Source organism: Chelonia mydas, chromosome 3 (genome assembly GCF_015237465.2).
Source record: "Chelonia mydas isolate rCheMyd1 chromosome 3, rCheMyd1.pri.v2, whole genome shotgun sequence".
In the NCBI taxonomy this organism is placed as follows: domain Eukaryota; kingdom Metazoa; phylum Chordata; order Testudines; family Cheloniidae; genus Chelonia; species Chelonia mydas.
Window position 1 is genome coordinate 82,484,480 of NC_057851.1, and position 15,200 is coordinate 82,499,679.

General features: G+C 43.9%; 1 protein-coding gene and 1 long non-coding RNA gene across 3 annotated transcripts in view; both read left to right on the forward strand.

Moving 5' to 3' along the window:
• The first annotated feature begins 1,427 nt into the window (after positions 1–1,427).
• SLC16A10 (solute carrier family 16 member 10) overlaps positions 1,428–15,200 on the forward strand; it is a 168,734-nt gene continuing 154,961 nt past the window's right edge. The window contains exon 1 of one of the 2 annotated variants that reach the window (XM_043542816.1): positions 1,428–2,135. In XM_043542816.1, the coding sequence (XP_043398751.1) occupies positions 1,775–2,135 (361 nt within the window). In that variant the 5' untranslated portion in view covers positions 1,428–1,774. The remainder of the gene's footprint in view (positions 2,136–15,200) is intronic. The other variant, XM_037894649.2, reaches the window with a different exon arrangement.
• LOC122465030 lies at positions 2,146–10,274 on the forward strand. The gene is made up of 2 exons (XR_006289550.1): positions 2,146–6,727; positions 9,328–10,274. It is a non-coding gene; the product is annotated as an uncharacterized LOC122465030 (long non-coding RNA).

Here is a 15,200-nt window from a genome sequence, read left to right on the forward strand (position 1 = left end):
TAATCCCCTGTATAGATAGTGCTATTTTCGGGGGAGACCTTCTCCAGTTGACATAACTACTGTATCTCATGGAGCTGGATTAACTATACCGAGAGGAGAGCATCTTCACTTAAGTATTGCTGCGGCGCCAATGCAGTGTTTTAAGTGTAGACCTGCCATAGGTAAGGGTGTGGGGAGCAGAACTGGCAGCAGTGGATGACAGGGAGAAACAGAAGGGATAGGGCTTAAGAGGGGGAAACCACTGCATTCTCCTAACCTCCCAGAAGAAACCCTCTCCAGGTTCAATCCATCAACCTCCTCCAAGCAACTTCACATCCTTTCCAGCCCAAACTCTCTCCAGCACTCCCTAGCTCTCCTGAACCTCACCACGCTGGCTCCCATGCCCTGCCACCTTTTTGTGAGGTACAGGCTTCTGCTCTTTTCTCCCTGACCCCTTCCTGGGAGGAAGGTGGGTGAGGGAAGTGAGGTATAGGAAAATTCCCTGTGTACGAAATAGTGACATGTTTGCCCTAAGGAGAACTATCGCATGCCACCCATGAGGTGTCTCAATATTTTACATAAGAGCAGGGGTAGATGGCTTTGCTCTGGCCAGATCCAGACTAGGGAAAAGTGGCAGCTGTTATTGTAGGTCAAGGAAGCTGCAGCACCTGCCGAAGAGGGGTGTGTAACAGTGCTAGCAGTTAGCTCCTTGTGTGCAGCAGGTGGTATTGCACCCTGCCGTGCAGCAGCAGCCAGGCTGTGTATTGTGGCAGTAGTACCCATAGTGTGGCTGACAGCTGGGACCCTAGTGAGGAGTCATAACCTGCTCTTCAACAGGGAGGGTAAATACCAAGAGGCTGCCTCGTCTGCCCTCTCTCCTGGGCCGTGAAGGAGGCGGGAATCTGGCAGGAAAGGCCAGGGAGGGCCCAGTTAGAGAGGATGGGAAGCAGCATGGCGGGCAGAGGCACACCGCGTGGGGACAAGAGGGAGTGTCAGAGGGAAGCACGTGCATGGTCACAGAGGCAGCTGTGGCACTTCCTTATTTTCTGAGGGGAGCTGTTGGGTTAGTGTTAAGAGGGCCGTGTCCGTAGCGTTGTTGCCCGACATTTTCGCGGCCCAGGGACGGATACAGCAGGGCACTCCGGGGCGGTGCATCGCCTTTCCCCTGGGCATTCGTGGGGGGGAGGGAGGGGCGAGGAGCCTCCCTCCTGCTAGGCTGCTGGCCTGATTTCTCCCTCCCACCCTGAGGTGAATCCAGCGCCCCCCGCCCCCGGGACTGGCGGGGACGGGCCTGGAGGATCCCTCCTGCTGCGCGCGAGCCGCAACCGTTAACTCTCGACTCCCCCTCCCGCCGCGCGCCCCCGCCCCGGCCACTCCGCACAGCCGCCGCCGGCGCCTGTGACACGCAGCAGCCCCACCCCCACTGTATCCTGGGAGGGGGCGTGGCCGCGACCCTGCCCCATCCAATCGGAGCCGCGGTGGGGGGGGGGGGGATATCCTGCTATCGGACACCCCTTCCCCCGGGAGCTGCCCCTTTAAAATAACCTGGCGAGCCAGGGGCCGGCGTGTGTGAGCGGAGCGTGGGGGACACGGGGCCGGGAGCGGCTTCCGCACCGCCGGGGCTGCACAGTAATAAACGGGCTTCCCACCCGGCGCCGCGGGATGGTCCCAGCCGCCGCGCTGGGCTAGCGGGAGCGCAGCAGCCCCCTCAGGCAGCCAGAGAGAAGCCGCCGCCCCTGCCCCTGCTCTCAGGTGTCTCCGGTCCTCCTCGCCCCGGCCGCGGGAGCCCGCGGGGATGACGCTGAGTGAGAAGCTGGAGACGCAGGGAGTTGGGGGCGCTCCCGACCCTTCTGCTACCCGCTTTCCCAGCCCGGCGCTGCGGGAGCAGCAGGGCGTCCAGGCGGCGGCCGGGGAGCCGCGGCAGGAGAACGGAGAGGGGTGCCCAGGCGGCCAGTCCGCCCTGCTGGTGGAGGGTCCCTGTGAGGGGCAGCAGGGGGCCGAGCCCCCCGAGGGCGGCTGGGGCTGGGTGGTGATGCTGGCCGCCATGTGGTGCAACGGTGCCGTGTTCGGCATCCAGAACTCGTGCGGCGTCCTCTTCGTCTCCATGCTGAGGGAGTTCGGCTCGCAGGACGACAAGCAGCTGGTGTTCAAGACAGGTGAGTGGGGAAGACACCCCCCCCCCCCCGTGTCACTGCCGTGCCCCCTCCTCGCTGCGCCCCACTACATGCGACCCCCCTGTGTGCATGCGAGACATCTCTGGCAGTCGCCAGGTTATGTGGTGATTAGTGACCACCGTTGTGAGAATTACTATCGGAGGGTAGATCTGTGTTTAAGAACCAAAAAGCTGCTTTAAGGTTTTGTAAAAACCTAGTGTGGGCGGGATAAAGTAAAAGTGCAACGTGCCCTGTCTACACTAGGATTTTATAACCTGTTAGTTGGCACATTATAAACAACACATCTTTTCCTTAGTGGAGACACAGAGATGTAGTTTGGCAATTTGAATGTCCAAAAGTGTTCTTCCCTTGAAACACCAGGGAGCTAAATCGCCTATCTTAAGAAGGTGAGAGATTGTAACTTCTGCCCTTGCTCTAGAAAATGAGCCTAGGGAGAGGAGGTGTCCCTGTGAGAGGCAGCAGGGAGAAAATTGCTGGAGGAAGGTACAGATATCATAATCTAGACATTTGTCCTTATCTTTATTGGAGATTTTTATATTAGGAAAAAATCTATTTCAAATTGTGCTTAAGTGAATGTTATAATTTCCCTCACCCTTGCTGATCTAGCAGTGGCAAAACTAACTGATAAATGAATCCAAAACAGTGTATAGCAGTACTTGAAGTATTTTGAGGTTAGGCTTAGGCCTTGTCTACACTGCAGGCACTACAGTGGCATAGCTACCGGAAGTGGAAGGGTTTTTCCTTTTGCTGTAGGAACACCAATTTCCCAAGCAATGACAGCTAGGTCGACAGAAGAATTCTTTCCTTGACCTCACTGTGTCTGCACCAGAGATTGGGTTGGCATAGCTGTGGTGCTCTGGAGGTGTAGATTTTTCACAACCCTGAGTGTCACATCTGTGTCAACCTACATTTTAGGTGTGTAGACCAGTCCTCTGAGCATGTGAAGAATTTTTTTTCAAAAATTCTTCATCATATACCTGATATTGGACTGTGAGATATGCAGGATTTGTATATGTAGGCTTACTGTCATACAGTGCGTATTCCTAAAATCCCAAACACAAACTTCATTTTAGTAAACACTGAAGAAATGCTAGTGTCAGACACCTCCAATCACATTCTTTCTTAAATCTGCTGTTACTAAACTGAAATGTTTTATATAGAAATATGTACTTTAAAAAAATACTTGTAAGAATAAATAGCTTCAAATGAATGTTGGGTTCCTGAGGAATCCCAGTGCTATAACTTCACAAGCTGCACGCACACAGTCGTCTATTCCCACTGTAATGAAATCTGTAGCTTTTGGAATGTCATTTAAAAGAGAGATCAGTGACAATGCTTCTGGCTTAAATTACCAGTGCTGTTACCCTGCCTTACTAAAATAAGTTTTAGCTAATGTAGTAAGAGTCCCACTGAGGAGCAAGCCCTTGAGAATATTCTTGCTGTGTAGAGAGGCCACATGGATCTCTGACTGAAGGAATTGGCAGTGGTCTGGCTTTCTTGACTTCAGGATTATTTGGGACCAAAACTGGGATGGAGGGAGAGAGAAGTTTATATACCCTCCCTTCCACTTTTTTCTTCCGGACTTCAGCATTTAAAAGAAGAAAGTTTTGCGCTAAAACTCATTTGCCTCAATTTTCTTAGTGTAGTCTGAAGTGAGTAGGAAAGGAAAGTGAGTCTAATTAGAAAAGTGCCAGCAGTGAAATGTGAGTTTTATAATTGAAGCCTAGCCTCCTATTTCTCAGGCCAGGGATAGTAGGGTGTGAGAATGGTAAGAATTCTGGATATCAAGATATGACTATACCAGGATAACTCCTTACGCCGGTATGTCTACACTGCAGTTAAACACCTGCTGCTGCCCTGTGGGCCCCAGTCAGCTGGCACAGGCTTTGGGCGATAGGGTTGTTTAAATGCATGGTTTAATTGCAATGTAGATGTTTGGGCTTGGGCTGCAGTCTAAGGCTCTGGGACCCTCCCACCTTACAGGGTCTAGAGCCTAGGCTCCAGCCCAAGCCCAAATGTCTACACCACATTTAAACAGTTCCACAGCCTGAGCCCTGCGAGCCCAAGTCATCCAGCATGGGCCAGCCCACAGATGTGTTTTTTTGTTTTTTGTTGTTTTTTTTAAATTGCCATGTAGATGCAGTCTATGCAGACAGAAGGTGGTTTTGTTTGTTTGGTGTAGGAATACCATTTCCCCCCCAAACGGTGGTAGTTACATCAACAGAAGCAGTCTTCCTTCAGCATAGCTGTGTCTAGACTGGGTATTAGGTCAGCATAACTAGATTGGTCAGGGATGTGGTTTTTTTCCCCTCCATTCCTAACCACGTAGCTGTGTTGACCTAACTTTTAAGTGTAGATCAGGCCTCCGTGGAAGTCGGCACAACCAATCTGATTCAGCATCCAGATTGCCATAGAAGGGAATTGGAGTCAGGAAAAGCAGATTTTGTTTAAAAGACAGCTTGGGAAAGGGGGAAGTTAACCAAAGAATAAAAGTAGTTCATCTTTTAAAGGGATGGAGAAAATTTGGAACGCTCAGACCATGCAAATGTGTACAATATCTAATCTCTCATTATGAGAGACTAGATACTGTAATTCTAAGATGCATTTAGAAGCTGAGCCTATAGGTAGGTCCTTATGGATTCTGTGACTGTGAAATTTGCTGTGGAATTCAGCCTTTCCTACAGAATTGTGCTCCAGGATCTCAGTTTACTTAATTTTTTTTCTAGACCTTATGGTTTCAAACATAACTTTGAGAATGTGAACTGTGCAAACCAATGTCTGAACCTGAAACAATGGTCCTGAGAGATGTGAACATCCCAAATCATCTAATTTAGAACCTCAGACTGATTGTGCGGCTGTAGAATCTAGCATTTTTCCAAGATCCAACAGAATTTAGTACTTTTTCTGCTACTGGGCACCCAATGTTTTGTTTTGTCTCCCTGCCCTGCTGGGACATGTCAACAGCTGCCAAGGAGCCAGAGCTTGAGTTCAGTTTGCAGCCAGGGAGTGAAAGGAGCCAATACTGCAGGCAGGCCAGCTAGGCTGCTTAGATGAGAATACAGCAGCAGCTGAGGCCTGAGGAGGTAAAACAAACAGATTAATATTCCCCCAGAATTTAGGAGTCTTACCTGCAGAATTTTGTTCCATTGTGCCACAGGTTACATGTACCCTGCTTATAGGGATCAAGCACCTTTCTTAAAGGGACATTAGAGTTCACACTTCTGATTAAAAGTATGCTAGGTACACAGTTTTCAAGTAATATCCATTGTTACTATGATTGAAAGATACTGGTAAAAGTGTTTCAGGTTTTTAGTACGCAGTGATTTTCATATGGCACTTTTGTTGATTTTCCTTGTATAATCAGTCATTTTCTCCCCCTGTGTAAAGATCCTTTATAAACATCAACAGAGATGCAGAAAAATATTATAAATTTTCTTTTAAAAATAAAATCAGGGCATATTGTTTAAAGGACACTCCATCAGACAGGAATTTTACAAATACTATTCCATTTAAAAATGCAAGTTGATAGTATCCTTTAAAACACTTTTAAAATAAATCCTTTTATTCTTCTTGGAAACTGCATTTTATCTGTATGGAATGGAAAAGGGAAATGGTAATGGAGTATGGAGGCTCTTAATGCTTAGTCTGTAGTTCAGATCTTTTGCAAGTCTGTAGTGGCAAAATCTGATTGTTGCTTGACGTAAGTCAAAGGAGTGGAGGGTACCGGTCCATGTTGCATTATAAAAGAACAGCATTTGGTACCTGTGCTAATGTTAATCATAGAGAGATTTGCAAAGTGAATTACCCAGTCACATCTAGGCCTTGTCTAAATTGGTGAAATTTGACATGCTAACTGCTGTTGGAACCTGAAACATACCATATATCTGCATGGGTGTGCTGCACTTACTCTGAAAAGACCAACAACAGTGACATCTGTCACTATGTTGATTGGCACTAGCAGGCTCAGTGTCAGCATAGACAGCAGGGACTAATATAAGCATTTCACTGGTATAATAAGTCCTTCCACTACCATCCACAGTGTACTGGGCACTACTTATGTAGCTCAGCTTATCTATCTTCTGGTCCAAGGGCAAGATTTCTGAAATTCTTCACTTGTATAAATAGCTCTTCACACCCTCTAGATCTCAGTGTGCACTTTTTATGAATAGTATTGACTTCTTTGCGACTGCTGTGTGTTAACAAGTCTACCTCAGAATGTCTCAGAAGAAGACAACACTGTATACGTGTGCTGCCAGCTGGCCTAAGGCAATGATCCAGGTGCTTATAAATATCTACCTTAGGTAGGCTGTGTAAACTGTAACATCCTGGTGTACGTCTTTGTGTCTGAACAATTGCACACCTATGGAGGCTGAGATAATGGTGGACAACATCCAGACACATGAAAATGGGCTGTTGAGGGACCAGCAGGATGGGGAGGAGAGTTCCATCTCCATTGCCCTCTCTGGACTGGGGCCCAGCAATATCTGATAATCTGAAGAGGTCTTGGGATGACAGCCGAGACTTGCGGGCTGGAGAGGACAATGACCCTGGAGGCAAGAGAACATCTACACAAGGTAACTATTTCACTGATCAGAGTTGGTTTTGCATGCTAGAGGAACAGTTTTCTGGAACCTGGTGAAGACTGGAAGTCTCCACTCCAGTAAAATTTGGCTTCAGTGCCATAGGTGCAAGGAGCAGGTCTTCTTTTTTTAAATGCCAGAATATAGAAAATGTCAAAGCAGGAGACTTGTGTTGTAATAGGTTATGTATTTGGCATAAAGTCCGAGGCTGTGCATTATATTGTACCCTTACATCTGTACCAATAAGGGAGACCAGTGTGCCCATACAGCTATTTGGTTATATCTTACTGAAACTGTTTTAATTCTGCCTTTCTGCTTAATGTATGAAACAAAGGCATGCACATATGTGAGGGTAAAATAGTTTCTCTGCCACAGGAATTGGCTAGGAATCATAGCTATGCCCAACCAGCAAATGCAGGAGAGCAATCCTGTAAAGATAACTGTTAATCTTGGCATAACTTTTTCCCCAGTCGCCTGTAATAATCTCAAAAAAAAACCAAACAAACAAAAAAACTTTGGTTAAACAAGTGCAGTATCTTGTCAGTCAGATTAGAGAGTAATGTTAACTCTCACCTGTACTGACAAAGAAATTTGTGTCTCCAGTTCTGGAGTGTAGCGAAGTGAGGTTGAAGACTCTATTCCAGCTCGGAGCGCCCTCTGCAGGCTGGTGTCTCACCTGCCGCTGGCCCCGTGTCCCTCCCAGTGCCCTCTACCTTGGGGTTCTGCCCCAGCAGTACCCCTATGCTCTGATCTCCCTTCCCAACCCTCTAAACCCACCTTGCCTCAGTGGCTACTGCCAGTCATTGTCTAGCCCCTGCTCACTGGGGCAGACTGCAGTCTGTAATGGCCACTCATCATGGTAAGGGGTTAGGACCTGCTGCCCCTGCCTATTCCCAGGCTGCACCTCTGTAGCCCTCGTACTTTCATAGGCCTTCAAGAAGGTCTGCAGCCTGGGATTTTACCAAGCTGGCGCTCCCCAGCTCCCTTGCCCTATTCCCCAGCATTGCTCGAGTTCAGGTACAGGAACCCTCACTTAACATTGTAGTTGTGTTCCTGAAAAATGCGACTTTAAGTGAAACTATGTTAAGCAGATCCAATTTCCCCATAAGACTTAATGTAAATGAGGGAGTTAGGTTCCAGGGAAATTTTTTTCACCAGACAAGAGACCATATGTATTTTTATATATACACACACAGTATACGTTTTAAACAATTTAATACTGGTACACAGCAATGATTGTGAAGTTTGGTTGAGGTGGAGGAGTCGGAGGGTGGGATATTTCCCAGGGAATACCTTACTGCTAAATGATGAACTAGCAATTGGCTGAGCCCTCAAGGGTTAACTCCCACACTCTACAAGGCAGCAGGAAAGGAGGGAGGGCAGACAAACACACCCTGTGTGTGTTTGAGAGAGAGATGCGCATTTCCCCTTTAAGTATGAAGAGTGGGGTCAGAAGTACACTGCCTTGTTAATTAGATCAGCAAGCTGAGACCTATGCAGCAGCTCCTTCTGTCTGTGTCCCCCTCCCCCACTGATCTATGGAAGATGGGTGAGTGGGGTGCAGGAGAAGGGGGGGCACCCTGACATTAGCTCCCCTCTTCTTCCCCCACCACCCACAGCAAGAAGGAGTCTCTGGGAGCAGCTCCAAGGCAGAGGGCAGGAGCAGCATATGGCAGTGGGGGGAGGGACAGCTGAACTGCTGGCAATTGATAGCCTGCTGAGCAGCTGCTGCACAGGGAACTTAGGGGCGCTGCCAGTCCACCCTGGTTCCAACCACCCACTAGCTAGGTGCAATGGGCTGCTCTTCCTGCAAGCAGTGGATAAACCAGGCGGCTGCCAAACTATGTTAGAAGGGAGCATTGCACAACTTTAAATGAGCATGTTCCCTAATTGATCAGCAATGAAACAACCTTAACAGGGACGACTTTAAGTGAGGGGATCCTGTACCTTCCTCTCAGGCAGCTAGCCCGTCTCTCTCCAGCCTTGGAGGGAGAAGGGCTTCTCCAGCTCTTGGCCCCCAGCCCTCTTATCATGGCCAGCTGGGCCCTAATTGAGCTGGCCACAGGTGTGGCTGCTTCCCCAATTAGCCACTTTCACTCTTTTTTTTCCTAGCTGTAGCCCTTTCCAGGGCTGCTTTTAACCCCTGTTCTGCAGGAGTGGGGCAGCCACCCCACTCCATGGAGCATGTCCTCTGCAGTAATCATAGAAAGTAACTCATCTGCAAACTTGTCAACCATACATCTGCTTGCTTGAATGGGTCTCTCCCTTTCCTTGCTAGAATTTGTATCACATAGGGTTTTTCCCCCCAAGGTGCCTGTTAACTGGCAACAAGTAATTCTCGTTTAGCCCATCGGTAGTATGCATGTGTTCCAACCCTGCTCTGTATGCAGTTTTCCATCTCCCTCAAATCCTGTGCTTTGTGCTAATGTGAAATTTTGGAGACTTCAGGGGTTTCTTTACCATATTTAATCACAGGACAGAATATCTTGTAATAAGGCACTTAAATTTGAAAGTAAACTATTTTTATTTATTTCTTGGTATTCCAAGGACTGTTGTAGTAATCCAATATTCTTTTACTTTTTTCCTCCTTTCAGAGACCACTTCTGCAACAAGGGTGTAGTTGAGAAATGCTGGCATGTTACACAGAAGGACTTGGGAGCACAAGTGACGGAGTGCTTGACAAATCAAAGGACAACGAGATGAGCCAAGAGAAGATCTATTCCTTCCTTCAGAGGGTTGTGAAAAAAGACTGACAGAATTTAAGTTCAAGGATGACAGTTCTACCACTTCTGAATATCATGGCAGACCTAGACCAGCAAAGAGAGAATCCATTATGGACTCCATATATCCTGATACAGTAATGGGGGACTGCAAGAGCTCTACTGTAAGGTGGTACATGCAACATCAAAGGCAGCTTAGTCAGTTAACCCATTCATGGGTCCCTGCACCTGTTCAGTATTCTTGGCGCAGTGCTGTGATATAGGACAGCAGAAGCTCTTATTGAGCTGCACAATGTTCACCTGCTCTTTCCTGTAAGTCCTAAAACACTCCATTCCTGCCTGTAAGGTGGACATGAATTTCATGCCTCAGTAGGCCAGAAAACAGAATAGAGTTGGTTACTGTAGATGGCTTGCATATTAAAATTCATTTAGCATTATTTATCTCTTAAAGTACAACAAGTGTTTGTTCTTCCTTTTTGAAGACAAAACTATTTCAGTAATCCGTTACCTTCCTCAACCAAAACGATACATTCAGAAAAATATTATAAAAAGAAAAGTACTCCCGTTTCACGAGGTCGAAGCTTATGTGGGAAAATATTTAGTAGCATAAAATGCATAATTAAATGTTAGCTATTTAGCTGCCTCAGTGAAGTCTATGCCCCCAAACGTGTTCTGTGGAAGGGTTTAATGTGTTAAAACCATTGTCTTATAGCTGTAACATTGTGGTTTAGTGTTTTAATGAGTAGGCTTGTATAACTTTATGGGAACAACCACCATAAAACCCTTTTAACCATTTATTAAATACATAATGTGAAAACCTATCTGTCTGACATTGACATTAATGTAATGGTGTCAAGGTTCCCTCCCCACTCTGAACTCCGGGGTACAGATGTAGGGACCTGCATGGAAGACCCCTTAAGCTTATTTCTGCCAGTTTAGGTTAAAAACTTTCCCAAGGCACAAATCCTTCCTTGTCCTTGGATGGGTACTGCCGCCACCACCAAGTGAGTTAGACAAAGATTCAGGAAAAGGACCATTTGGAATTCCTGTTTCTCTAAAATATCCCCTCAAGCTCCTTCACCCGCTTTCCTGAGGAGGCTTTAGAATAATCTACCAACCAAATAGATAAACCAAGTGAGCACAGACCAGCCCCTTAAACAGAACTGTATAATAAAAAAAGGGTAAAAAACACCTCTGTAAAAATCAGGATGGAAGGTAATTTTACAGGGTAATAAGATTTAAAACATAGAGGCGTCCCCTCTAGGCAAAACTTTAAAGTTACAAAAAAAGGGATAAAGCTCCCTCTTAGCACAGGGAGAACTCACAAGCTAAAACAAAAGATACTCTAACGCATTTCCTTGCTGTTACTTACTATTTCTCTAAGTTTAGATGCATCATTCAGTAGAAGCTAGATTACTTGCTTGGTCTCTTTGCCTCTGGGGAGAATACCCAAGCCCAAAACAAAAACCTTCCCCCACAGATTTGAAAGTATCTTCTCCCCTTATTGGTCCTTTTGGTCAGGTGCCAACCAGGTTAGCTGAGCTTCTTAACCCTTTACAGGTAAAGGAGGGATTTTATGCTACCCCTAGCTATAGGTTTATGACAAATGGAGTGGGTGATATGGGACTCAATAATGAATTAAAGGAGGGTAATATAGTTAATTCCAGTTACTATTAAACTAACTTTTTTGATGCTATTACAAATTTGGTTGATAGATTATATCAATGCTATTACTTTTATTTAGACTTCTGTCAGGTGTTTGACTTGGTGCTGCATGACATTTTGATTTTAAAAAACAAATTGGGATACAAAATTAACATGGCACAGATTAATGGATTAAAAACTGGCTAACTGATCTGTCACAATGTCATTAACAGGGAATCATCATTGAATGAGTGTGTTTCTAGTGGGGCCATGCAGGGATGGTTCTTGGCTCTATGCTATTTATCTGTGACCTGCAAGAATACTTAAAATCATCACTGATAAAGTTTGCAAATGACAAACAATTGGGGGAGTGTTAAATAATCATCACATTAACATTTTTAGCCCCTCTAATTTTGCAATATCCTTTTAGACCTGATGTGATTAGTATTCTATTCCATGCGATGTCGTCTTCATCACATTCCTTATGCATCCTAATACCTTGTTTGCTTTTATTTTTTTTAAATCACATTGAGCTGAGGTCTTCATTGAGCTGTCTATAGTGAGGCCTAGGTGCATTTTTATGAGTTGATAGCTAATTTAGAACCTTGTAAGCTGTATGAGCAGTTAAAATGTCTTCCTCTTATGTGACTGACTTTGCATTTATCAACTGTTTGTATTACTATAGTGCCTAGAGCCCAAATTCAATTGGAGTGTGGAAAGTGAAGCAGAGAGAGCTAGCAACTAGTCAGACTTCACATACTGTAGCAAATAACTGGCAAAATGGGGAATAAAGCTTTCTTGACTCATCCTGATTCCAACCAAGCTGCCTCTATAAGAGTTCCAGTGCCCAACCACTGTTGTAAATCACTATCTATGCTAACAAATATTTAATTCTATATGAAGCAGCGTATCAATACATCATATTCCATAAGCATTAAAGTGTTGTTCTCCCTCCCCCCCCCCCCCCCCCCCCCCCCCAGTTGTTTGCTGATCACCTTGGCCATCTGTATGGTCCCATAGAAGTGTGATTTAACGCAGGATAAAATATTGACATCAGCAGAATACTACAAGGAAGTTTCAGGACTCCACATTGTTTTGAGTATAGTACAGAAAGAATTAAAAACTACTATATACAGATTCACTAAATGACTGCAAAATACTATTCCTTACTATGTACTTGGGGGGGGGGGGGGGGAGGCTTGTCCATGAACTTTATCTTTATAAGCAAAGTATTACATATTAACTGTACTAAAAGGTAAATGGGTTTCTCACTACTACTTAATGCCTTACATTGAATGTTAAGGGTCCAAACCATACAAATAAAATGCATGCATTGACTAGTACAAATTCACTAAAATCTGATCCTTAACAGCACTATGAGCCACTATCCCAAACCCTGAGATGAGGAGAGCTATGCACCAGCAACTCCTGTTAAAGGTGTTGAGCCCTCACAATTCCTGATGACTCAAGATATGTTTTAAAAAATGTAGAGGCGTAAAATTGTTGAACTGTAACAGTAGACACTGAGGGAAGGAGCTTAATCTTTATGGTCCTTTCTGTGCTACAATTACAAAAATCAAAGAACACATTACAATTGGATTTTGCATGTGTAGATCAGAGCAGTCTATTATATCACTGGGCACAGCTGTGTTGTAACTGTAGTGCAGATGGGGGGCCAAAATGATAAACATCTAAATAGGCTTCCAGTCAGTACATTGTGCTAGTAATGTAACAAACTGGTAAGGTCACCTGACATTTTAAGCTGGTGCATGAAGCTAACACTGTGTGTGTGTAAGTAGTTTATTATTATTATTATTATTTTGGTGGAGAGAAAGAAATGGAGCACTCAAGTTGGCACCTGATTCTGCTTCTATTGGAAGTGGTGTCATTTTTCTTCAAAGCAGATAGGATTAGATCGAAGAAACTGAACAGCTGAAGTACATATTTTGGAAGGCCAGTGGGGAAAACCTATAATGGAGAGAATTTAAAATTTCTTCCGTTGAGCAATTTGAAGAGAGATCATACTTAGGGATTCCTTTTTAAATTTTTGAAAATATTGTTTCTTCCAACTCATAAAATCCAAATAATGAAACTTGGGTTCTCTTCTGTTTCATATTGGACTTTTTTGTTGCTAAAGTAATGGCTTTGGCCCCTTATACTTTCTATTTTTAAGCTTGCACTCATGGGGATACCTATTTTTTTAAGAGCAAACCTAAAGGTATTCAGTGTATTCGCACAGGAAGCCTTTTTTTCAGAATATAGAAGTGAATCTCAGATAAGAGTTTTTTCATATTTTCAAATCAGTTTCTATTAAAGTTGTTTATATAATTAGGGCTTTAAAATCTTCAGTGGAAAAGTTAACACTGAACTCCAGAGTTAAAAGAAATTAAATCTCCATATTTATAATTTCTGTAACTGCTGGGTGCATGCAGTAGTTTAGAAAATTAAATCAGCCCTAAGAAGTTTTCTGGAGGCTTGAATACAGTGTATAAGCCTGAGATGTGTGTTTTTAATCCTATCAGAACAATCCTAATTCTCACAAATTGAAGTGCAGGTTGCCAACAACTTTATACCTCTATGCTTTTTAAAATCTCATAGACAAAGCACTGCAGTTTAATTAACCTATTTACTTTCACACAGTGAAATAGCTGACCTTTTTTAAAAAAAAGTGTATGTGTGGGGGGGGGGAAGGGGGCAGAGTCCACTAGCAGTAGTGGGAAGGGAGGGATAGGAAACAGTGTAGAAGACTGAAAAGGGCAATATTAGCCTGTGTATCCACAGTCAGTCTTACTCAGTATGCCTTTACTCTGGAGTTTAGGTGGTTTTGTTTTTAAACATTAGCAGCTGGCACATTGTATGCTGTTAATGCTACCCCTGAGATGCAGAATAATTTTCCTTATATTTAAATGTATTTATAGCATGCCTCCTGAAATGTCCCTCATTTCAAGGGATATCATTCATCTTATTCTCAAAGTTACCAGTACTCTGCACAAACTTCTCGTCCTTGACTTTTCACTTGTAAAATACTTACAACAGAAATAAGATTTAAAAGATATAATTATTTACACTGAAGTAATGAGTCCCATGTCAGTGTGAGTTTCCTGCATGAATAACTTTTTTGTGTTCCTTGTCATGTGAAAGATTCAAAATATTTCACATTTGGGCCATAGTAGGTTGAGAGCTGTGTTACAGCAAACTAACAGTTTACTTGGCTTTTAAGTATATCTTAATGCATTTTTATTGAAACGTTTATATTTTTTAATAAAAAGAAACATGTTTCAGATTTTATCTGAGGAAAATGGGTGTAATGTACTATGTACCAACTCTGCTTGTTCTGATGCTGTAGCATAATACTGAGAGCCATAGATTCCTAGTTAGCAGGAGTCATCAGTGCACACAGTTTCTCCACAGAGATCCCACCCTTGCTGATCTGGTACCAAGCTCGAAGTCTGATACTGTTCTTCCATTAGATCATTTGTGACTTCAGTTTCTACTGCTCGTTATACATGTTAATGATCACAAATTTTCTTTGACCTTTCTGATTTCTGTGTTGTGCAATTGTATAATATACACCCTAACTTATTACATTAAAAAAACTAGCAAAATCAATGGAAGAGAGGGAGTAACTTGCTTATTCTTAAATCCTTTTAGCTGAACATACTTTCAGTACATTATCAAAATACCTTGAATGATATACCTTGAAGTAAATATTTGTTTGTAAATCAATTTCAAAGGGTAATTCCTTCTAGAAAACTCTTGAGAGAAGGAAAGCTATCCTCATTATAGGAATGCACAATGAGGTGAATTATATGGGGTATTTCCATGTCCCTTTGTGTAATTGGTTATCTCACAGTGCTTGAGATTCATATTGTAATTTTTGTGGTAAAACACATACATGCTGTAGAATATTTAGTCCTGTGTCAGTACAACAGTATTTTGCATGTGCCTATTTGAAGCCAAGTTAGGAATAACAAAGCATCTAATTAACAGCCAAATTTTGTAAAGGCTTTGCTTTTTAAATAGAGTAGAACCTCGGAGTTACGGACACCTTGGGAATGGAGGTTGTCCCTAACTCTGAAATGGTCCGTAACTCTGAACAAGAC